The 23,808-nt window shown below is 55.7% G+C and overlaps 3 protein-coding genes across 3 annotated transcripts; 2 read left to right on the top strand and 1 right to left on the bottom strand.

The window, feature by feature from the left end:
* Positions 1 to 5,881: 5,881 nt before the first annotated feature.
* LOC144376932 (uncharacterized) lies at positions 5,882 to 6,628 on the bottom strand. The gene has a single exon (XM_078045311.1). It carries the CDS (start codon positions 6,626 to 6,628, stop codon positions 5,882 to 5,884), a length of 747 nt encoding a protein of 248 aa, XP_077901437.1.
* Positions 6,629 to 12,641: 6,013 nt separating this feature from the next.
* LOC144377435 (uncharacterized) lies at positions 12,642 to 13,535 on the top strand. The gene has a single exon (XM_078048851.1). The coding sequence runs from the start codon at positions 12,642 to 12,644 to the stop codon at positions 13,533 to 13,535; it is 894 nt and encodes a 297-aa protein (XP_077904977.1).
* A 7,348-nt stretch (positions 13,536 to 20,883) lies between these two features.
* LOC144377434 (uncharacterized) lies at positions 20,884 to 22,092 on the top strand. Its single transcript, XM_078048850.1, has one exon. It carries the CDS (start codon positions 21,466 to 21,468, stop codon positions 22,090 to 22,092), a length of 627 nt encoding a protein of 208 aa, XP_077904976.1. The 5' UTR covers positions 20,884 to 21,465.
* The last annotated feature ends 1,716 nt before the right edge of the window (positions 22,093 to 23,808 follow it).

Here is a 23,808-nt window from a genome sequence, read left to right as displayed (position 1 = left end):
AACACTTGAGGCTGGATCACTGTATAAGGATAAGGGGGTTGTTTTGCTCACGGTTCTGGAGGTCCAAGAACACAGGGCTGGCATCTGCTCAGCCCTGGGGAGGACCACATGCGGATGGCATCCCAATGACGGTGTGTGTGTGTGAGAAGAGTGAGTGGTGCATGGGCTGGGAGGAGCCAGCTCCCTAACAGCCTGTTCTCACAGGAGCTGACCACCCTACAAGACCAGCATCGACCCCTTGGCTGGTGGAGCCCCAGACCTCGGCCTGCCTCTCACCCTTCCTCCTCCAGGCCCTGCACCTGGCCATCCCCATGCTGGGGATGCAGCCTGCAGCCAGGCTCTGGGAGTCGCTCACACCGTCTCCAGACGTGGTGGACATAGACTGACCATGCGGGGTGTGCGGCAGGTTCACGGCTCACATCTGGCTTCCTGGGAAAGACGCGGGTCCTGAAAATGGCTTGAAGGAGCAGGAAAGCAGGTACCAGATCCTGTGGGTGGTCGGGAGGAGGAGTGGCCTTCCTCACCGGTCATCAGAGCAGGGACAGAGGGGAGAGGGAGGTGCCCCTACACGCTGTGGCATCCACGCCAGGGTGAGCCGCGTGGCCGGCAGTCCCTTCCTCAGTGCACGGGCTGCACTCCGGCCGACCGGCCTCAGGGGGCATCAGGGGGCATCAACACCTCCAGGCGCCGAGTTTCGGGTCAGTACAGGTTTCGACTTCTCTGGGACAGACCCCACAGCGTGGCCACTGGGTCCTGTGGAGAGTGCCCGCTGAGCTTGGTGGGCCCAGGGGGTCGGGTTTCCCCAGAGGCTGGACCTCCTGTATTCCCACCAGCCCGGGTAAGAGCCGGTGGCTCCCCACCTCACCAGCACCTGGAATCTTCGGAATCTTAAAAGACCTTAGATGTTCTGATAGACGTGCAGCGACGTCCCATTGGCCTTTAATTCTGCCAATGAGATGAGGTGGGTGAGGTGGCCATACCGTCATCCCAGGCACTCAGGAGGCTGAGGCAGGAGGGTCACAAGTTCACGGCCAGCCTGGGCAGCTTAGCAAGACACTGTCTCTAAACAAAAAATGAAAAGGGCTGGGGGTGTGGCTCAGTGGTAGAGCACCCTGGGCTTGATCCCCAGACCACGTTAAAAATGAGTTTCACGGTTCCCTGGTGGCCCCTGTGCTGACCCCTATGCTGACCCCTGGTGCTGGCCCCTGTACTGACCCCTATGCTGACCCCTGGTGCTGGCCCCTGTACTGACCCCTGTACTGACCCCTGTGCTGATCCCTGTGCTGACCTCTGGTGCTTGCCTCTGTACTGACCCTAGTTGCTGTGCCATGTGCTGACCCCGGTGCTGACCCCTGGGGCTGGCCCCTATATTGACCCCTGTGCTGACCCCTGGTGCTGGCCCCTGTACTGACCCCTGTACTGACCCCTGTGCTGACCTCTGGTGCTTGCCTCTGTACTGACCCTAGTTGCTGTGCCATGTGCTGACCCCTGGGGCTGACCGGTGCTGACCGTTGTTTCATGGCCATCTCACCTCCGTCGTCCTCCTCTGTGAACTGACTCTTCAGGCCCTTCGCCCACGTTCCTGCTGGGCCATCTTCCTCACTGTGGAGTCTGGAGGGTTCTTGGCATATTTTGGGAGAAGTCGTGGGACGTGCCCCAGGTCTGGGCTTGCTGGCCCACCCCTTGCTGGAGTCTCGCTCTGGGCAAGACTTTCCAGTTCTGAGGAAGCCCGGCTTATCAGTGGTTTTCTTTTCGACGGCGTCTTTGGAGCCACGGGAGAGAGCTCCCACCTCCCTCTTGTCATGGAGATTTGCCTTCTGAATCTCTTCTGCCATCCGCTCGTGATCCGAGTTATAATAAACATGAGGTTTGGGTCAAGACAGATTTTCTCCCCCTACGAATGTCCAATTGTCCCAACTATTTGTTGACAAGAGACCGCCCTGTACCCTTGCCCCAGTGGCTGGGCTCGGTGGGAGAAACTGGGCTCGCTGCTCTGCTGGGTGGCTCTGCGAGTCTGTCCTCCCCCAACACCCCCTGTCCTGCCTTCCCCAGTGGCAAGTTTACCCTAAAGTCAGGGAGTGCTGTTCCTCTAGTCATGTTTGGTTTTTGCATTTCTTTGGTTATTCTGGTTCCTTTATCTTTCTATCTAAAGTTTTGAACAGGGTCTACATCTACAGTGTATCCTGGCAGGATTTTAATAGGAATATTTTTAAAATACAGGTTAATTTCAGAGAATTGGCATCTTAACACATGGAGCCTTGCAGTACGTGATATGGTCTGTCTCGGTTGATGTGGTCTCCTTGGATTTCTTGCATTAGCATTTCGTCGTTTTCAGCATCTACATTCTGTACTTCTTGTTAAGTTTATGCCGATATATTTGGGGAGTGATTGTGTATGATACTGTGATTCCATTTTGGTTTGTAATCCTACAGATGGGTGATGCATTTCTATGGGTCGACCTTGCAACCTGGGACCTTGCCAAACCCAGACTCATGTATTAGTTCCCAGAGGATCTTGTGTTTGTTTTCGTTTGGTTGGGTTTGGCTGGGTTTGGCTGGGTTTGGTTGGGTTTGGTTGGTTTTAGTTGGTTTTGGCTGGGTTTGGTTGGTTTTGGTTGGTTTTGATTGGTTTTGGCTGGGTTTGGTTGGTTTTGGTTGGTTTTGGCTGGGTTTGGTTGGTTTTGGTTGGTTTTGGCTGGGTTTGGTTGGTTTTGGTTGGTTTTGTCTGGGTTTGGTTGGCTTTGTCTGAGTTTGGTTGGGTTTGTCTGGGTTTGGTTGGCTTTGTCTGGGTTTGGTTGGTTTTGGTTGGTTTTGTTGGTTTTGGCTGGGTTTGGTTGAGTTTGGTTGGGTTTGGCTGGTTTTGGTTGGGTTTGGCTGAGTTTGGCTGGGATTGGCTGGGTTTGGCTGGGTTTGGCTGGGTTTGGTTGGGTTTGGTTGGGTTTGGCTGGGTTTGGCTGGGTTTATCTGGGTTTGGCTGGGTTTGGTTGGTTTTGGCTGGGTTTGGTTGGGTTTGGTTGGGTTTAGCTGGGTTTGGCTGGGTTTGGTTGGGTTTGGCTGGGTTTATCTGGGTTTGGCTGGGTTTGGTTGGGTTTGGCTGGGTTTGGCTGGGTTTGGCTGGGTTTAGCTGGGTTTGGCTGGGTTTGGTTGGGTTTGGTTGGGTTTGGTTGGGTTTGGCTGGGTTTATCTGGGTTTGGCTGGGTTTGGTTGGTTTTGGCTGGGTTTGGTTGGGATTGGTTGGGTTTGGCTGGGTTTGGCTGGGTTTGGCTGGGTTTGGCTGGGTTTGGTTGGGTTTGCCTGGGTTTGGTTGGGTTTGGTTGGGTTTGGCTGGGTTTGGCTGGGTTTGGTTGGGTTTGGCTGGGTTTGGCTGGGTTTGACTGGGTTTGGCTGGGTTTAGCTGGGTTTGGCTGGGTTTGGTTGGGTTTGGTTGGGTTTGCCTGGGTTTATCTGGGTTTGGCTGGGTTTGGTTGGGTTTGGCTGGGTTTGGCTGGGTTTGGTTGGGGTTGGTTGGGTTTGGCTGGGTTTATCTGGGTTTGGCTGGGTTTGGTTGGGTTTGGTTGGGTTTGCCTGGGTTTATCTGGGTTTGGTTGGGTTTGGCTGGGTTTGGCTGGGTTTGGTTGGTTTTGGTTGGTTTTGGTTGGGTTTGGCTGGGTTTGGCTGGGTTTGGCTGGGTTTGGTTGGGTTTGGCTGGGTTTGGCTGGGTTTGGCTGGGTTTGGTTGGGTTTGGCTGGATTTGGCTAGGTTTGGCTGGGTGGGTCTTGTAGATTCCTAGGGTCTTACATAGTCATGCCTTCGAGATGTAGAGAGTCTGGGGGTCAAGCCCTCCTGGGCTCCCAGGCCAGGCCCCTTGGGTCTCTTCACCTCCTCTCCTCCAGGTTCTGTGTTCCCAGATGTCCACCTTGGATCCCCTCTCTGTACCCCACAGTGAGTCTGATGTCATCTGACTCATTCTGTTCCATCATCCTGCTGCTCCTCCGAGCTGACAGATGCTGGGTGTGACTTCACGCTGGCCCCTCTCACCCCTCTCCTGGATACTTTCATCTGCATTCCCATGTAGGCTATGAGCATGGCCTGTCCCCGTCTCCCCAGACCTGTCTCTCCTTTTGTGACAGCGGAATTGTAGAACTAGCCCTCAAAGACCCTCTTCCTACATGGCCCTCTTGAGCATGGGAGGAGCCTGTGACTGGCAAGACTCACCCCTGTGACTGTGGGAAGTGGGCAGATGTGATTGGGGTCTGCCATGAGTTAAGCTGATCCAAAGTGAGAGACCCTGGATGGGCCAGGCCTAACCAGAGGAGCTCTGAGAAGGGGCGGGGCCTAGATGGAGAGATGCCCCTCTGCTGGCCAGGAAGGAAGCCAAAGCCTGCTAGGAATGGCCAGTGGCAGTGGTCCACCAGTTAAGGAAGCTCAAGTCACCAAAGATGGTCTCTGGATGACAACTCAAGCCTCTGATCAAAAGGAACTAACCCTTCAAGCCTCAGTGAGCATGGGCAAGGTCCCAGAGCTCCCGTAGAACCCCGCGTGGCCTGTCACCTCGACAATGGCTCCAGGACATCCTGAGGAGGGGCCCAGGTTCCCTCGGCCTGGGCTTTGGACCTACGGGAGCAGGTGAAGTATGGGTGTGGTTTTTAGCCTCTGAGTGTGCGATTTGTTATACTGCAGGAGACAGCAACACTCCTGCGGCCTCCCTCACCTCATGACCAGCAGCCTCCACCCAGTCAAACTGCACCTGGAGCTTCCTGAGCCTCACCTCCAGTGGCTTCCACCCTGAACAGGTGCTGGTCCTGTACAGCGACCAGCCATGGGACCCACGTGCTGTGCTGCACCTCTGCAGGGCCACCTTTGCAAGGGCACCCCAGTGTAGCCTCAAAACACCCAGACTCTGCAGGGCCCTGCCCGGCCTCCCCTGGTGCTCTTCAGGGTCCAGCCTGCAGCACAGCTCTGTCACACACACTCACGTGGCCCCATGAGCTGTGGCCCAGCAGTGCCCACACCCCCGCATGCCTTGTGTGTGTCCAGTGCGTGCCAGGCACTCTGCAAGATTCAGACATCTAGTCTCCATGACACGGTGGCAGATGACCTCCTTGGTGAGGAGACAGAGGTATCAAGAGGACAATTACTTGACAAACTATTAGCACAGTGTCTGGTCCTGACACCGAGCCAGAGCCCACCCACCCCCCACAAGCCCCAGCACAGCCTATGTCTGAGTCCTCTACTGTGTCCCCCCGTGGGGCCCCCACCTCAGCCAGGGCCCCATCTCCTCTCAGAGGCCACTGGTGGGTCCTGTCCCTTCCTGCCACTCTGCAGATACGGAGCCTCAAATCCCCTTCCCTCCAGAGTCAGCACCTGTCTTCCTCAGTGCCATCCCGTCTGCATGGGCCTGTCAGAGGTCACTGTCAGTGTATGGCTGCGAGAGTGGACCACAAACCCAGACGCAGGAGATGGTGACTTCACCTGTGAGCGGGGAGCTGGAAAATAGGCACCACAAGAACAGCTTTCTGAGTGGGAGAGTTATTTATTTAAGGATTCACGGTGCCCTCTTGGGGTCAGATATGTAAAGAGAAAAAGAGCGAGCATGAGGCCAGTGTTCGGTGTGGCTGAAGAGCTGAGGCGGCCAGTGGGCCACTAGCAGTGAGGGACTGAGGCTGAAGAGCTCCAAGAGGACTGTTTCAGCACAGAAGGAGGGAGAACCCAGGACGCCCCTCCAGGGCTTCCCATAAGGGACGGTGGGCACAAAGCCAGTACCTCCTCCATGGCCCAGCAATGAGTGACCAGCTCTGAAGACGGAGGAAGGGATACTTTAGAGCCTAGGATGAGGGCAGATCTGCAGAGTAGGAGGCCCACCAGACACATCTTCAGATGCTGATGGGATTTCCTGGGACTGGTCAGATCTTACACTGGCAGCACACAGGGACACAGCAGCTGGACTGGCAGCAGCAGGGTTTGCAGCAGCTGGACTGGCAGCAGCAGGGCTTGCAGCAGCTGGACTTGCAGCAGCTGTCCTGGCAGCAGCAGGGCTTGCAGCAGCTGGACTTGCAGCAGCTGTCCTGGCAGCAGCAGGGCTTGCAGCAGCTGGACTTGCAGCAGCTGGACTTGCAGCAGCTGTCCTGGCAGCAGCAGGGCTTGCAGCAGCTGGACTTGCAGCAGCTGTCCTGGCAGCAGCAGGGCTTGCAGCAGCTCGACTTGCAGCAGCTGTCCTGGCAGCAGCAGGGCTTGCAGCAGCTCGACTTGCAGCAGCTGTCTTGGCAGCAGCAGGGCTTGCAGCAGCTGGACTTGCAGCAGCTGTCCTGGCAGCAGCAGGGCTTGCAGCAGCTGGACTGGCAGCAGCAGGGCTTGCAGCAACTGTCCTGGCAGCAGCAGGGCTTGCAGCAGCTGGACTTGCAGCAGCTATCCTGGCAGCAGCAGGGCTTGCAACAGCTGGACTGGCAGCAGCAGGGCTTGCAGCAGCTGGACTTGCAGCCTCCACAGGAGCCACAGCCCCCCTTGCAGCCCCCACAGGAGCCACAGCTGGAGCAGGAACAGGCTGGCACACAGCAGCACACAGGCTTGCAGCAGCACAGGGGCTTGCAGCAGCTGGAGCCACAGCCCCCACAGCTGGAGCCACAGCCCCCTGAGCAGCCACAGCAGGTCATGGTTCTGGAGGTGGAGGGTGGAGGAGGTGAGAGCAGCAGGTGGAAAGGGAGGAGAGGAAGGTGGAGGCCTCTCCTCCGGCAGCCTTTATATACCTGCTTGCAGGTAGTCCAAGCAACACGCCCTTCCTTCTGTTTGTTTATGGTGTAGTGACAGGGAAGTCCTGTTTGCTGTCTACTTTCAAATACATGCCACAGCTCTGGCTCACCCTGGCTTCTGCCATTGCCCTCTGATCCCCTCCAGAACCTCTCTGGGTCAGAAACTGCACATTTGGGTCTGACCTGTGTCCCAACCCCCGACTCTTGGGCTCAGTTCTTTTTTTTAAGAGAGAGAGAGAGAGCGGGGGGAATTTTTAAATATTTATTTTCTAGCTTTCGGGGGACACAACATCTTTGTTTGTATGTGGTGCTGAGGATGGAACCCCGGGCCGCACACATGACAGGCGAGTGCACCACCGCTTAAGCCACATCCTCAGCCCTTGGGCTCAGTTCTGTTCAGAAACAAGCCCTTTCTGTCCCCTCCGCTGGAGCACCTGCCCTCTGTGTGATCCCACGCCTCAGTGGTCGGGGTCTACAATGCTTCTCAGAGTCTAAAGTACCCAGGGCCTCCTCAGTCGCCCCCTCCCTCCCTCCCTTCCAATTTTATTTTTGTCTGAGTCATACATAAACACCATCAAAAAATACAATAGCTCTACAAACAGGAAGAGAAAAGACCACCTACCACCCGACGCTTCCAAGTTTTTAAACTGGTATGTTTTGTCATTTACCTCAATAACTTTTCTTTAATTTTTTTTTTAAGAGAGAGCAAGAATTTTTTTTTGAGTTTTTTTTTTTAAGAGAGAGTGAGAGAGAGAGGGGGACAGGGAGAAAGAGAATTTTACATTTATTTACTTTTTCTTAGTTCTCGGCGGACACAACATCTTTGTTGGTATGTGGTGCTGAGGATCGAACCCGGGCCGCACGCATGCCAGGCGAGCGCGCTACCGCTTGAGCCACATCCCCAGCACCTCAATAACTTTTCTTTCACTTTTTTTTAATGCTATTTTGAGGAGCTGGGGTTGTGGCTCAGAGGTACAGCACTCGCCTAGCACATGTGAAGCCCTGGGTTCCATCCTCAGCACCACACAAAAATAAATTACAACTAAAAAATAAATATTTAAAAAAGTGCTGTTTTGATACCCATGGCCTCTCCAGGGTCACTGGGTGGTGATTTCAGCTCTGGGGTTGAGTCTCTGGTCCCTCCACCTAGGGCTGCTCCACCCCACCCTCACCCCGTGGGTCTCCTGGTGATTGGACGGTGGCCTCCTAGGGGCTCCTTGGGCTCCCGGGGGGGGGGGGGGGAGGTTCCTGTCCAGTTGCTCCCCACAGGTTCTTTGTCGGCCTCCGGTCCTCTGGGTCCCTGAGCAGGGTGCGCCCTCCTGGTCCTGATCCAGCTGGCCCGGGGAGCACATCTGCCGTGGTTTCCTGAGAAGCAAAGCACGGCAGACGCGCCTGTGGAGAGTCTGGGTCACAGGTCACAGGTCACTTCAGAAGGCTGAAGAAGGGGCGAAGGCGCATTCTGCCATCTTGCAGAACACAGTCCTGGCTGGCTGCCCTGGCTGCGTGCTGGGGCCAGGCCCGCGGTGGATGCTCTGCTTTCTCGACCCCAGTCCTCCCACCGCATGCTGGGTACCTCGCACTCCTCTGTGGGCCCCTCAGGTCTCTGCGGGCGTCCCCCGCTCAGCCAGGATCTGGGGCCAGCTCTCCCCGTGGGCTCTGCCCTCCCTCACCACGCCCCTGCCTTTCTTCTGAGTTCTGGGATCACTGTCAGTTCTCTCTTGCGGACTTCCGGTGGCCTCTTCACCCTGCCATCACCTTCTTAATTTGTAGAACCCTTTCTCACTCTTCCCTTCTCCACCCTGTGGGCCTTGTTGTGCTAATCTATGGGAAATGGTCTCCCATCTCTTGGGAAATGCTACTTACAAAATCTGAACTTTTCTTTGGTTCTCTGCAGAGGGTCCGCTGTTCCTGCAGAGTTCTTTTCCCTGGTCTTTATGTTTAGGAATTTCTGGAGTCTGGTCTGGCCGTGGGGCAGCCCCAGCAGGTACTGTGAGTGGCCTGTCACCCCACAGAGGCCATCGGCCAGGAGAGAGCAAGCCCCATTGAGGGTCCCTATGCCATTAACGAGACCCTTGGGGTCGCAGCTGCAAAGACCTGCAGCTCACAGCTGCACTCCCAGAGGGCCTGGCGGAAGGCTACCGTCACTGGCCCTCGAGCAGCCACCTCCTGCAAGGGCAGAGCCAGAAGAGAGCCTCGTGACAGCTCCTCACAGACTGCATGTCCCGGGGACCACAGGGCCTTCTGCCAGCACCTGGGCACAAGGCAGTTGAGTCTGGCCTGCTTGGGGCCCGAGAGACGTGCAGGGTGTCTGGGTCCCCTGACAGAGCTGCCCTCCTGTGTCACATGTCCTGGCTTGGACTCACGTTGGAAGCACTGAGGACTGCGCTGACCACCGGGATGCCCGCCCCCACATCAGGGCTGCGTGTCCTGGGGTATATGTGGGGTTCTCTCTCCAATTTCAGTCTGGCCCCCTTGGACTCTGCTGGACCTGGCACCCCGGAGTTTCTGCTGGCTCAGTGTCCTCCCGAGTGGGGAGCTGACCGGCGCCTCGCTCCTTATGGAGAATCGCATCCCTCTGCCTGACAGTATCTCCTGGGCCTGGTTGGGGAGGTGCCTGGGGTGGAGCTCCAGGCTCCACTGAAGCTGGGTGGGCTGGCTCCCTGCCTCCTGCCCAGGGGTCCCAGGGGCCCTTGTCACTCTGCAGGTGGCAGGACCCTGGCTGCCCTCTCATCCTCCTTCTCCTACTTGGGGGTTGTGCTCCTGGGTCACAGGTCACTTCAGAGGGCTGAAGAAGGGGGAAAGGTGCATTCTGTCATCTTGGGGTACGCCGGTCACCGCTCATCTTCCCTCCCAACTAGAGCCTCTGGCCGGCCAGGTGGTGCTCGCGGTTGAACAGAAGTTGGTGTGTAGGATGCGGAGGGTGTCTTCACAACCTGGGCTCTTCCTGTACGAGACCACGGCAGCGCTGACCTTTCGGCCAGTCTTTCGTCTCCACAGGAGGTTTTGTCTTCACTATTATTTTGACGTGACTTACGTACAGTGAAATTGAAGACGACTTTGACAAGTTTCAGCAAATCTGTCCCCCAATGACGGCACAGGTCTATCGTCCCAGAGGTCTCCTGGAGCCCCCTCCAGGGACGCCCACCACTCCTGGCCCACAGGTTTGGCTCTGCCTTGGGTCACTACAGACCTGTCTCTGCTAGACGGCTGAGTGGGTGGCATCAGACAGAGAGGCACTGGGACCAGTCCCTGCGAGTTCCAGCTGTCTCCCCAAGCACCACTTCCATCCACAGCTCAGCGAGGGCACTGCACGCAGGGCCCCTCTGCACGCAGGTCCCCTCTGCACGCAGGGCCCCTCTGCAGCACGCAGGGCCCCTCTGCAGCACGCAGGGCCCCTCTGCACGCAGGTCCCCTCTGCACGCAGGGCCCCTCTGCACGCAGGTCTCCTCTGCACGCAGGGCCCCTCTGCAGCACGCAGGGCCCCTCTGCAGCACGCAGGGCCCCTCTGCAGCACGCAGGGCCCCTCTGCAGCACGCAGGGCCCCTCTGCACGCAGGGCCCCTCTGCAGCACGCAGGGCCCCTCTGCACGCAGGGCCCCTCTGCACGCAGGGCCCCTCTGCACGCAGGGCCCCTCTGCACGCAGGTCTCCTCTGCACGCAGGTCCCCTCTGCCCTGCGGGCTGGACACGGGCTGCAGGCAGCCCTTCTCGTGCCGCGTGTTCTCAGACAACTGCAGGTCCGTCAAGGTGCCTGAGCTGCGCTGCCGGTCGGGGCTGGCTCCTGATCTTGGGCAGCACTGAGCCTGCCTGGTTTCTGCAGACTGGCCTTGACTCGTGGGTCACGCTATGGAACCACTCACATGTGGCCTTCCGACCGGCCTCTTCCTGAGGCGCCGTATGTTGAGGCACATGGTGTTGATGCACTATTAGAAGTCCCTCACTTCTGCTGGGCTGCCCTGTACCAGCTGATAGACATGCGGCTAGTGTGCGTCAGGCTACACCCGTGTCCCAGTCCTGCTCAGACACGCGTCCATTTCTCTCCAGCAAATGCAGGGGGCGGGCAGGAAGAGCGGATGGGTCCTCTGGAAACTCTGACCTAACTTCTTAGGAAAGCGTGACCTCCTCTCTCAGTGGGGCCACCAGCCATGCCCCGAGGCCCGTGTCTCTCCGTTCCCCGGGCCAACCCCTTTCTAGTGAGTGTCCAGGGGTATCTGGGTTTCCTTTGGAAGTGCTGGGATGGAGCCCTGGGCTGCTCACTAGGCAAGCCACGCCCAGGCCCTGGCGGTCACTTCCAGCAGTGTCTCCCCCTGTGGCCTTGGCCACCACGTTCCCCTCTGGGAGCGCCTGGGGGACTCCCTGGCTCCTGCTGGCTCCCACACTCCTTGGACTGCTTCCTGCTCTGCCTGCCTGGACAGCCGGCCTCCCGTGGACACAGCCTGCCGCTTGGCCCTTGCAGGACCCACTCCAGCTCTCCGCTCTGCTGCCTTCTGGGCCATGTCCATTTACCTATTCCTTCCTAATCTGTCTAAACAGCACTTTAATCTACATGTTGAGATTCTTAAAGTAAACTTCCCTTAAATGGCATCTGTCATGACACAGTTCGCGCCGTCAAGGTTACAGGATAACCAGTAGCGAGGAACCCCGGCCTTCCCTACGGACTAGCCTAGCCCAGAGCTCGGGCTCCGCCACCCGCCACCAACTGGCTGTTTGCTTTTTTGAGCGGCACTGTTCTTGAGAGCTGCGCCTTCCCCTAGAGAATTTCCACCGCACCCGTGACAGTGTAGGTCCTACCCTGACTCAGTGTGGGCACCCACAGGAAACCTGCTGTCCACCATACCACAGGGAGCTCATACACTGCAAGCAAAGGGGGTTCCCCCAGAGACAAGGAATCCAAATCACTGAGCTCAGAGAGGGAGGGGCCCTGCGCAGGAGAGAAGAGGCTACCGTCAGGCCTCCTGGGGAGAGACCCAGGCCGCCCTGGGCAGAGGTAGGGAGAGGCTGCTGACTGTGGGGGAGACCGTAGGGGTGCTGGACTGCTGGTCCGACAGACCAAGGTCCTAAGGTGCCCAATCCAGAGGACAGCGTGCAGCCCCTGGACCCTGCCCGTGGATCTGTGAAGAGCACGCCACACACTAGGGGTCTGTGAAGCTCCCTCGGGAGATGCATGTCAGGTGCCATCTCAGGATGTGGCAATCAGTGAGCAGAAGCAGCCCCTGGAAGCCTTCCAAGCCTTCAGGGTGACTGGGAGACACACAGAGCTGCAGGAGCAGGGGCAAGAGAGAAAGGGGAGACATCCCCAGCTCCCCAAGACCCTGGACACCCGAGACCATGACCCTCAAAAAATGACATGGACCAGTCAAGGTCACAGAGGCCACAGAAGCCAAGGGAACAAGGAGCCAGAGGAGCTGCACTCCTCAGAACATTGCCCGGCACAGAAAAATCTTTCTGGAACTTTCTCCTCCCAGACATGGTGGAGAACATGACCTTAGTCATGATAAACTTGGACCAAGAATCCAAAGAGCCCGGACATAAACATTGAACACAGAATATCAGAAAAGTTTCACAATGTCCCACCTTTGGGAGTAGCCATGGGCACCCAGCAGTAAAAGGCACTGTGCAGGGGTGGAGAAGCTCACCCCCGTCAAGGATCACCAGAGCCAGCAACAGCTGGACCCTGAGGTGTAGAAACGGAAAAGTGTAAGTAGGAAGCAAGTCACAGGGTGAAGTGGAGTTTGTGTTGCTTTACCACAGCACATGATCTCCTGGGAAAACAGAAACAGAGACAGGAAGTGACCAGTGTCCAGCTTCACACCTGACCCTGGCAGGGATATAAAGCCCTGGCTCCTCCGGAGGCCCCACACCTCACTCCTCCCTCTCCACCTGCTCCTCTCACCTCCTCCACCCTCTACCTCCAGAACCATGACCTGCTGTGGCTGCTCCGGGGGCTGTGGCTCCAGCTGTGGGGGCTGTGGCTCCAGCTGCTGCAAGCCTGTGTGCTGCTGCAAGCCCGTGTGCTGCTGTGTGCCAGCCTGTTCCTGCTCCAGCTGTGGCTCCTGTGGGGACTGCAAGGGGGGCTGTGGCTCCTGTGGGGGCTGCAAGTCCAGCTGCTGCAAGTCCAGCTGCTGCAAGCCCTGCTGCTGCCAGGACAGCTGCTGCAAGTCCAGCTGCTGCAAGCCCTGCTGCTGCCAGGACAGCTGCTGCCAGGACAGCTGCTGCAAGTCCAGCTGCTGCAAGCCCTGCTGCTGCCAGTCCAGCTGCTGCCAGGACAGCTGCTGCAAGTCCAGCTGCTGCAAGTCCAGCTGCTGCAAACCCTGCTGCTGCCAGGTCAGCTGCTGTAAACCCTGCTGCTGCCAGGACAGCTGCTGCAAGTCCAGCTGCTGCAAGCCCTGCTGCTGCCAGGACAGCTGCTGCAAGTCCAGCTGCTGCAAGCCCTGCTGCTGCCAGGCCAGCTGCTGCCAGGATAGCTGCTGCAAGTCCAGCTGCTGCAAACCCTGCTGCTGCCAGGTCAGCTGCTGTAAACCCTGCTGCTGCCAGGACAGCTGCTGCAAGTCCAGCTGTTGCAAGCCCTGCTGCTGCCAGGACAGCTGCTGCAAGCCCTGCTGCTGCCAGGACAGCTGCTGCAAGCCCTGCTGCTGCCAGTCCAGCTGCTGCAAACCCTGCTGCTCCTCAGGCTGTGGGTCTTCCTGCTGCCAGTCCAGCTGCTGCAAGCCCTGCTGCTGCCAGTCCAGCTGCTGCAAGCCCTGCTGCTGCCAGTCCAGCTGCTGCAAGCCCTGCTGCTGCCAGGCCAGCTGCTGCAAGCCCTGCTGCTCCTAGTCCAGCTGCTGAGCCCCTGTGTGCTGCTAGTGCAAGACCTAAGGCTCCAACTGTAGGCTTCCAGGGCTCCAGACACTCATTGGATCTGGTTTATTGGTGCCTTTTCATCACAGCTCCGTCTGGGAAGCAGAATGTGAGTAAGGGGATTACTGTAGCATTTTCAAGGGAGGAGATGGAATGAGAGCCGGGGATCACAATGGAGTGCTGGCAGAGAACCTGAGCTTTAAGCAGGTCCATCTGCCCAGCAGGGGCAGGGGCTGTGCCCAGGAAGCACCCTCTACAGTTCAGCCAGCCTACTCCTGGCCAGCTAGAGCTGGTCTTGGTCAGCACAGTGAGAAGGCGGAGGAGAGGGATGGCACATGGAAACCGGCTGGCCCCTGGGTCTGTCCCTCAAAGGCCCTCAGAGAGGCCTGACCATAACCATTCCACTCCCAGCCTTACACTCACTTCCCAAAGCTCAGGAGGACCCAGGTGGAAGGGCTGCTGTGAGCCTGGCTCCCCTGGCCCAGCCCATCTGCAGCTGGGCAGCGCCCAGCACCTGAGGCCTCTCTGCATCTGGTGTCCTCAGGCTGCAGGCCCAGGGACCCCGCTCCCTGGCTCTCTGTAGGACACACTCACCTTCCCGCTGGCTGCTCCCTCCTGGCCCCTGCACCCAGTCACAGTCTGAAAATCTGTCCTGACCCTCCCCGCCCCCACCTCACTCAACCCCGCCCTTCCCCCACCCCACTCAACCCCGCCCTTCCCCCACCCCACTCAACCCCGCCCTTCCCCCCACCCCACTCAACCCCGCCCTTCCCCCCACCCCACTCAACCCCGCCCTTCCCCCACCCCACTCAACCCTGCCCTTCCCCCACCCCACTCAACCCCACCCTTCCCCCACCCCACTCAACCCCGCCCTTCCCCCCACCCCACTCAACCCCGCCCTTCCCCCCACCCCACTCAACCCCGCCCTTTCCCCCACCCCACTCAACCCCACCCTTCCCCCACCCCACTCAACCCCACCCTTCCCCCACCCCACTCAACCCTGCCCTTTCCCCCACCCCACTCAACCCTGCCCTTTCCCCCACCCCACTCAACCCCGCCCTTCCCCCCACCCTACTCAAACCCACCCTTCCCTGCCCCCACCCCACTCAACCCTGCCCTTCCCTGCCCCCACCCCACACACCCTCTGCCCTCTCCCCTTCTCCCCAGGCCTCCCTCACTCCCTCCTCTTCCCCACCCCCTCCCTCATTCCCTCACTCCCTCACTTCCCCACCTCCTTCTGCCCTCCCCCTCCCTCCCTCCCCTTCCCCACCCCCACACTGCTGCCTTTGCAGCCCAAGGCTCCCACACCCCTACCTGGGCACTTCCCACAGGGCCTTCCTCTCTCCCCTGTTCCCAGTCTCCCTCCCTCTGCCATCTCTCATCACGGAGGCCCCTGAGGATTTGGGGTGTTTCTGCACCCCTCTGGGGACTCCTTAGGAATGCCTGAAACCACCTGCTTAAGGGACAGATCAGACTCCAGAGAATAAACCTCCTCACCCCAATCCTGCTCTCCTGTGGTTCTTTCCCTGAAAAGTCCCTCCCCACACTAAGGCTGCTCCGCTTTTCAGGACCCCCATTGAGTCTCACCCCTGGACCCTCGGTTGGTTCATTTAACACACACTGGGGCCCACTGAGGTGGCGGGCAGGGCCTGGGTGGCTGAGGGCAGCCCCGCAGGGTGGTCAGGCAGGCCTTGGGGGAGGCTGCAGGGAGGGAGGGAAGGGAGAGAGGTAGGTGAGGACAGAGGGTGCTTTAAAGGAGGTGGGCCTAATGGGGCGGAATGTGCCCCCAACATTCACCTGTTGAGCAGTCCCCCAGAAACTCAGACTGTGACTGCATTAGGAAGTGGATCTCGGCAGCAATCATTAACTTGGGAGATGAGCAACACGCAAGGTCAGATAGGTAGATCTAGCATGCAGACAAAAGAATGACCTTTGTAAAAATAGAAATTCTAGAAATAAAAACTGTAATGGAGATGCAGAATGCCTCAAGGTACCCTTCAGCAGAGTCTACACATGCAAATGGGTGGAAATGGGTCTCCATAACTTACCAAAGAAAGGCAAGAGGAAAAACAATGGGAGAGAAAACAGAAGAGTGCATCCAAGAGCTGTGGACAGAATAAAATGGACTAATATACATGCAGTTCCAAACCCAGAGAAGGAGGGGAAATGGAGGCAGAAGACACAGTTGAAGGAATCATGACCAGGCAGATATCAAAATTAGTGAAAGACATCAATTCACAGATCCAAAAATCTAGGACAACATCATACAGAATTATACTCAAAAGAAATACACTCTAACAAGGCACACTCAAATTACTGAAAACCAAAGTCAGAGAAAAGATCCACCTTAGGCCACACCAGTGGGTCAAGGTGTGATGACAGCAGATTTCTCATTGCACACCATGCGAGCAAGAAGACCACAGAATCTTAAAAGGGACAGCTGTTTGAACCCGTGGGTCCAGAATCCACACATGTGGAGGAGGGCTAACTGTTTAACCCAACCCACCAGTCATCCGTCTAAACAGAGGAGTTAAAAGGCAGATATTGTCACCTTGGATAAAAAGCCAGATCTAACTCCATGTAGTCTAAAACCCACTTTGACTTGTGTGTGTGTGTGTGTGTGTGTGTGTGTGTGTGTGTGTAAAAAGACATAGGTTGGCCAGGTGCACACACCCGCAGTCCCAGTGGCTCAGGAGCCTGAAGCAGGAGGAGCCTCAGCAACTTATCAAGGCCTTAAGCCACCAAAAGGGTTTTTGAAAGGATAAGCAAAATTGGTAAATCCTTAGCCAAACTAGACAAAGGGAAAAAAGAACTCAAAATTATCAAAATCTGAGATGAAAAAGGAAATTTCACCACAAACACTACTGAAATCCAAGTATCATCAGAAACGATCTTGAAAGTGTATACCCTGATAAGCTAGGAAATCTTGAGAATATGGACAAATTCCTAGAGACATAGGGCCAGGAGGGTACAGAAAACTTAAATAGATGAATTTCAAGTAATGAAATTGAAGCAGCTATAAAAAGCCTTCCAACAGAGAAAAGCCCAGGACCAGATGGATTTCCAATCACACTCTGCCAGACCTTTAAAGAAGAATGCCAATTCTTGTCAAATTATTCCATAAAAAACAAAAGGAGGGAATACAACCAAACTCATCCTATGAAGCCAGCGTCCCCCTGAAACCAAAACCAGAGGAAAGAGAATTTCAGATCAATACCCTTGATAATGACCCAGCTGTCCCACTCCTTGGTCTATACCCAAAGGACTTAAAATCAGCACACTATAATGACACAGCCACACCAATGTTTATAGCAGCTCAATTCACAAGAGCCAGACTATGGAACCAACCTAGGTGTCCCTCAATAGATGAATGAATAAGGAAACTGTGGTATACATACTCAATGGAATATTACTCAGCTTTAAAGAAGAGTGAAATTATGGCATTTGCTAGTAAATGGCTGGAGTTGGAGAATATCATGCTAAGTGAAATAAGCCAATCCACAAAACCCAAGGCTGAATGTATTCTCTAATAGGCAGATGCTGATTCACAGTAAGGCAGGGGCCACTAGGGAAGAACAGTGTGACCTTAGATTAGGTAGAGGGAAGTGATGGGAGGGAAGGGAGGGGATGTGGGAACAGGAAAGACAGTGGACTGAAGCAGACATGATTACTATATGTGTCTATGTGACTGCATGACCAATGTGATTCTGCCACCTGTACACTCAGAAAAGTAAGAAATTATATCCCATCTAGGTATGATATATCAAAGTGCATAAATGCATTCTACTGTCATACGTAACTCATTAAAACAAAAAAAAATTTAAAAAAGAATAGATACAAAAATTCTTAATAATATATTGTCAAGTCACATACAAAACACATTAAGAAGAGTGCACCATGATCAGGCGGGTTTCATCCCAGGGAAGCAATGTTGGTTCAACATACGGAAATCAATAAATGAAATTCATCACATAAACAGACTTATGGACTGATGACATGATTCTATATTCAGAAGACCCAAGAAAATGCCCCCAGAAGACTTCTAAAGCTGATGGATGAGTTCTGCAAAGTGTCAGGACACAAGATCAACACAGATAGATCAATTGCTTTCCTATACTCCAACGATGAATCTGCTGAAGTAGAGATTGGGAAAACTATCCCACTCAAAATAGCTTCAAAAAAATAAAATACTTGGGAATCAATCTGACCAAAGCGGCGAAGGACCTCTACAATGAATACTAGAGAATAGTAAAGAAAGTGAAGGAAGAAGGCCTTGGAGAATGGAAAGGTCTCCCATGTTCTTGGCCAGGCAAATCGCCACACTACCAAAACTGCTATACAGATTTAATGCCATTCCCATTAAAATTTCAATCACATCTTCATAGAAATAGAAAAAGCGGTCATGAAACTTATTTAGAAAAATAAGAGGCTCAGAATAGCCAAGGCAATCCTTAGCTAGAAAAGTGAAGCAGGAGGCGCCCCAATTCCAGGTGTTAAATTACACTACAGAGCTGCAGTGACAGAAATGACATGCATTGGCACCAAAACAGAACTGAAGACCCATGGAGCGGAGCAGAGGCCCAGAGACAAAGCCACGTTTACAGTCATCTCATACTAGACAAAGGTGCCGGAAACCTACACTGGAGAAAAGACAGCCCCATCACAAGTGCTGCTGGGAAAACTGGAGAGCCAGATGCAGTCGATGAAAATGGAAGCCCTCTATCTCACCCTGCGCGAGACTCAACTCTAAGTGGATCAGGGACTTTGGCATTGGACGGAGACCTTGAGCCCACTGGGAGAAAAAGCAGGCTGGTTCTCCATCATATCGGCTCAGCACCAGACGTCCTCCATCAGCCTCCTAAGGCACAAGAAGTAAAACCAAGAGTCAATCAATGGGATGGCATTGAACTAAAAAGCTTCTTCACAGCAAAGGAAACAACCCAGCACTGCACAGAAGAAGAAATACAAATGGTCAAAATGTGTATGGAAAAAATGTTCAAAATATCTAGCAATTTGGGAAATGCCAATTAAAATTGCACTGAGATTTCATCTCACTCCGGTCAGAATGGCAACTGTCAAGAATACAAGCAATAATGAATGTTGGTGAGGATGTAGGGGAAAGGTACACTCACACATTGCTGGTGGGACTGAAAATGGGGGCAACCACTCTGGAAAACAGTGTGGAGATTCCTCAGAAAACTTGGACTAGAACCACCATTTGACCCGGCTATCCCACTCCTCAATTTATACCCAAAGGTCTTAAAATCAGCACACCACAGAGACTCAGCCAGTCAATGTTTATAGCAACTCAACCCACAATAGCTAAGCCACTGAACCAACCGAGGTGCCCCTCAATAGAGGAATGGGTGAAGAAATTGTGGTACACAGACACAATGAAATACTACTCTGCCATAAAGAAGACTGAAGTTTTGGCATTTTCCAGTAATGGACACAACTGGACACTATGATGCTGAGTGAATAAGCCAATCCCCCCAAAAACCAAAGGTGGAATAACTTCTCTAATATGCAGAAGCCAATCCAAAATAGGAGTGGGGGGACTTAAAACAAGATAGAAGAAAGATCAGTGGAGTGGAGTGGAAAGGGGAAAGAAGGAAAGGGGGATGGGATAGGAAAGCAGTAGAAGGAATCTGACTGAGTCTTCTGGGTACATACAGTACACCACAGGAAATGTCACCATCACTGCATACACAGGACACTAACTAAAAAAACAAACCTGTAATTACACAGCATAAAAATCAGGACAGTGGAGGGAAGGGGTTGGGCGAGGGAGGAAGGGAATGGGAGACTGGGGACCAAGTTAGAACAAACTTACGTTCTGCGCTTTTATAAGAAGGTCAAAATGAATCCTATTGTCAAGTAGCGGAACCCTGCATGGGAATGGACCCCCGAGCAGATTTGCATCCCAGCCCCTGGCCCTGAGGCAGCCCCCACAGCGCCACCACCCCTTGGCTTGCAGACCTGTCACCCAAGCCCTGCTGGTCCTGAGGGTGAGGGTCAGAGGCGCCTGTCCTGGAGGGGCTTGGCCTGTGGATGTGTAAGGGATGTAGTGGGACCTGGGTGACTGACCTGGACCTCAGGGCAGACTCTGGGCAGCAGGTTGAGGGAGCAAAGGGCTCAGAATTGGTGAGGTTTGTGGCTAAAGCGTGGAGCCCAGCACCTTCACTAAAGGAGGGGAAGGCCAGAACCGCCTGGCGCGCTGCAGGGGACCACGGGAGGCTGGGACCTGAGCCTGGACTTGCTGCAGAGGCTGTCACCACTGGGGCCCAGGCACACCCCTCCCGCTGGGCCGGTGAGGCGGATCACCTGCTCTCGGGGCCCACCTGCTGTCCAACTGCCTGGGGTCTGCTGCTGTGACCCTGGGACTCCCAGACACAGTCGGAGGGACAGCAGAGGCCCAGTAGAGGCACCCCATCATCAAAGCCAGGGTGGGTGTGGCCCCTCGGAACGGGTCCTCTGGGAGGGAAAGCGCACGTGGGAGGGCGTGGTCCGCCGGAGGGCGCAGTCTGCCCCAGACTCAGCACGTGGCTCCCCAGGGAGATTCAGCGAGGTCCACAAGGAGGCCCAGCGTGGGAGGGCGCGGTCGGCCTGGAGGCCCAGCGTGGGGGGCGCCTTCCGCGCAGAGACACAGCACGTGGCTGCCCAGCGCTGTCACCTGGCTGAACCAACTCAAGACTCCAGGTTTGGCAAACGCAACTCTGACTTCAGTTCCCCCAAAACAGCCCAGAGCCTCGACCCATTTCCAGGCAGAAGCCCAAGTCCTGACCCAGGGAAGAACCAGGCCCTGAGGCACAGCACCACTGCACACACACAGGGCTTCGCTGGCCACTCCCCGAGGAGCGTGCTCAAGGGCCAGAAGATTGCAGCACAGGGGCAACAAAGCCTGGAGCCATCGCAGCACAAAGGCACCTAGTGTGGGTGGGGCGCCCCTACCACACCGCAGAGGGCACAGGCCTCTGCTCCCTGGCGGGGCCTTGGCTGCCAGATTCCCAGCCTGACATCGCAGGACACCTGCCCTGCCTTCCTTGGACCTGCTTGTCCTCCACTTGCATCAGATGCTCCTCCTGCTGCCCACTCTGCATCTGTGTCCTGTGGCTCCTGACTCTACAGAGGACATTCAGAGACCTGCAGGGCCAACACTGAAGTCAGATGGTGACAGGGGCCCTGGGTACGTGACAGAGAACTCCTTGGTAAGACAGGGAACACAAAGCAGCAAAAGCACTTCTCATAAACAGAAAAGGTGCTTACTGTGAAATTCCTACACATGGAATTTTCCTCCCAGCAGGTGACACAAACAGGGACCAGGACAAAGCCAAGAGTGGGTGTCAGAAAGAAAAGGAGCTTGGTCCAGTGGCTCTCAGCAGAGCTCTGATGTGCACCTCACCTGGGTCATCTCAGTCCCCAAGTCTCCCAACACGCTCTGCACAGCAAGGAAACCGCAGAACTGAGAGCTGGATCCAGGCCCCAGGACCCTCAAAAACGTCCCCTGGCCAGGGCTCCTGGGCACCATGGAGGCTCAGGGTGAAAGAGAGGCTTCTGAGAGCTGATGGAGCCATGTCCAGGAGAGCCCCAGGTCAGCCAGCCAGGCAGCACCTGGGCCCTGCTTCCTCTTGCTCCCGGGAGAAGTGGGGCCACCTGCTGACAGCGTCAGGGATTGCAGAGGAGACCTGACCACCTTCAGGAAAAGCTCAGTGAAAACAGTCATTAGAAAACACAGGGCCAGGAGATTCTCTGGACCCTGGCACAAACAGGAACCAGGAAGTGACCACATGTCCAGCCTCACCTGATCCTGGGCAGGTTCTTAAAGCCCTGGCTCAGGAGACCCCACACCTCACTCCTTCCTCTCCACCTGCTCCTCTCACCTCCTCCACCCTCCACCTCCAGAACCATGACCTGCTGTGGCTGCTCAGGGGGCTGTGGCTCCAGCTGTGGGGGCTGTGGCTCCAGCTGCTGCAAGCCCGTGTGCTGCTGCAAGCCTGTGTGCTGCTGTGTGCCAGTCTGTTCCTGCTCCAGCTGTGGCTCCTGTGGGGGCTGCAAGGGAGGCTGTGGCTCCTGTGGGGGCTGCAAGTCCAGCTGCTGCCAGTCCAGCTGCTGCAAGCCCTGCTGCTGCCAGGACAGCTGCTGCAAGTCCAGCTGCTGCAAGCCCTGCTGCTGCCAGGACAGCTGCTGCAAGTCCAGCTGCTGCAAGCCCTGCTGCTGCCAGGACAGCTGCTGCAAGTCCAGCTGCCGCAAGCCCTGCTGCTGCCAGGACAGCTGCTGCAAGTCCAGCTGCTGCAAGCCCTGCTGCTGCCAGGACAGCTGCTGCAAGTCCAGCTGCTGCAAGCCCTGCTGCTGCCAGGACAGCTGCTGTAAGTCCAGCTGCTGCAAGCCCTGCTGCTGCCAGGACAGCTGCTGCAAGTCTAGCTGCTGCAAGCCCTGCTGTTGCCAGTCCAGCTGCTGCAAGCCCTGCTGCTGCCAGGACAGCTGCTGCAAGCCCTGCTGCTCTGCCCCTATTTGCTGTCAGTGCAAGATCTGAGGTTTGGCTGCAGGTGGCAAGGGGTTGAATGTGACGAGCACCTCACACCCAAGCCATTCCTCACCATTCTGAGCCCCTCCTTTCAGAAGATGCAGTTCCAGTGATGTGGTCTCCAGATTCTGTAGGAGCAGGAGCTCTTTGTGCTGGCTCCTGCTACCCTAGAATCTCCAAACTCACTCACTTCAGGTGCATATCATGTCCCTCCAGTGCTCCCTCAGCCAACACAGTCCCAGAGCCCATCACTGCTTTTCACCAGCAGAACTTGGATGAGCCAAGTTTCTGAGTCAACCTGGGTCACTTTCTGAGTCCACTGCCTGTGCACATCCCACGATCGGCACATCACCAGCCCTCACACACGGCCCCTGCTACCAGCCCTGGAACCTGCCTGCACAGCAGCCACCTGCCAAGGGGTGCACTGCAGCTGCAACCACTCTAAGGAAACTTACTGCTAAAGAATTCATGAATCAATACAGGGGCTGGGATGCTGGCTCAGTGGTAGGGCGGGACCTGGGTTCCATCCTCAGCACCACCTAAAAATAAAGGCATTGTGTTGTGTCCATCTACACCTAAAAATAAATGTTAAAGCAAGCAATCAATCAATAAACAAACAAACACACACCCCCTACTGGACTCCTGACTCCACAGTGCTTTAACACTCAGTCCATTGGGGGAGCAAAACCATCTGGGCCTGCGCGGAGGGAGACTCCTCTGATGGGGTGGGTCTGGGCCACTTACTGCAATCTCAGCAGGGCCATTGCTACCTGCTTTGCCGCCGTGGTCCAGTGCAGTTAGGAAAGAGCATGGAACAACTGGTAATGGTTAGAAGGAGAGAGCAATCTCCTGTGAACAGATGGAATGGGGGGAGGCAACCCAACACAGTAGGAGCAAGTGCAGGGAGAGGCTCTGACCAACCAGCAGGCGCCACTCCCTGAGCAGCAACTGTGTGGAAAGCACTTCCCAAATCTAAGGGCCAGGGACTGCCCTGGGAGGAAGAGGGCTTGCCTAGCATGTTCCAAGCCTGGGCTCCTCCCCAGCACAGCAAAAGTTCTTGAAGACTGGGGAAATACAGGCTTTTGGATTGAACCTATGATACAACTATTTTTTTTAACCAAGGATTGAGCCCAGGGACACTTAATTATGCAGCCACATCCCCAGCCCACCCCCCACCAACTTTTTTTTTTTCCATTTTTATTTTGAGGTAGGAGCTACCTAACTTGCCCAGGCTGGTCTTGCAAGACTCATTAGGGAGACCCCCTGCATGGGTCCTGGATGGACTTCTGCACACCGACTGTGGGGTAACATCAGCACTAGTTAGTGTTTGCTGCTTGTGTTAAAGGGTTTTAGGGCTGGGGCTGGGGCTCAGCAGTAGAGCACTTGCCTAGCATGTGTGAGGCACTAGGTTTGATTCTCAGCACCACCTACAAATATATGAATAAGTAAAATCCCATCACAGAAAGGGTAGCTCCCTTTTTTGAGCTAGTGCAGTGTCCGCAGGTCTCCACTTCCTTCCTGTGCCCTGACTGCCCTGTGACCAGCCAGGTGCAGGTGTTCACAGCTTCAGTCTGAACCAAACCCTGGAGGTGCCCAGGCACTGGAAAAGGCGTTCATGTTGTTCCCAAATGCTGGAGGGAAAGGGACCCAGCTCTGAGAAAGGCCTGATGCCCCATAGGAGCTCCACACCTGACCCCGCTGGGGCCACCTGGGCAGAATGCCCCT

Source organism: Ictidomys tridecemlineatus, chromosome 4 (genome assembly GCF_052094955.1).
Source record: "Ictidomys tridecemlineatus isolate mIctTri1 chromosome 4, mIctTri1.hap1, whole genome shotgun sequence".
Lineage (NCBI taxonomy): Eukaryota > Metazoa > Chordata > Mammalia > Rodentia > Sciuridae > Ictidomys > Ictidomys tridecemlineatus.
This window is presented reverse-complemented; position numbering and strand designations above follow the sequence as displayed.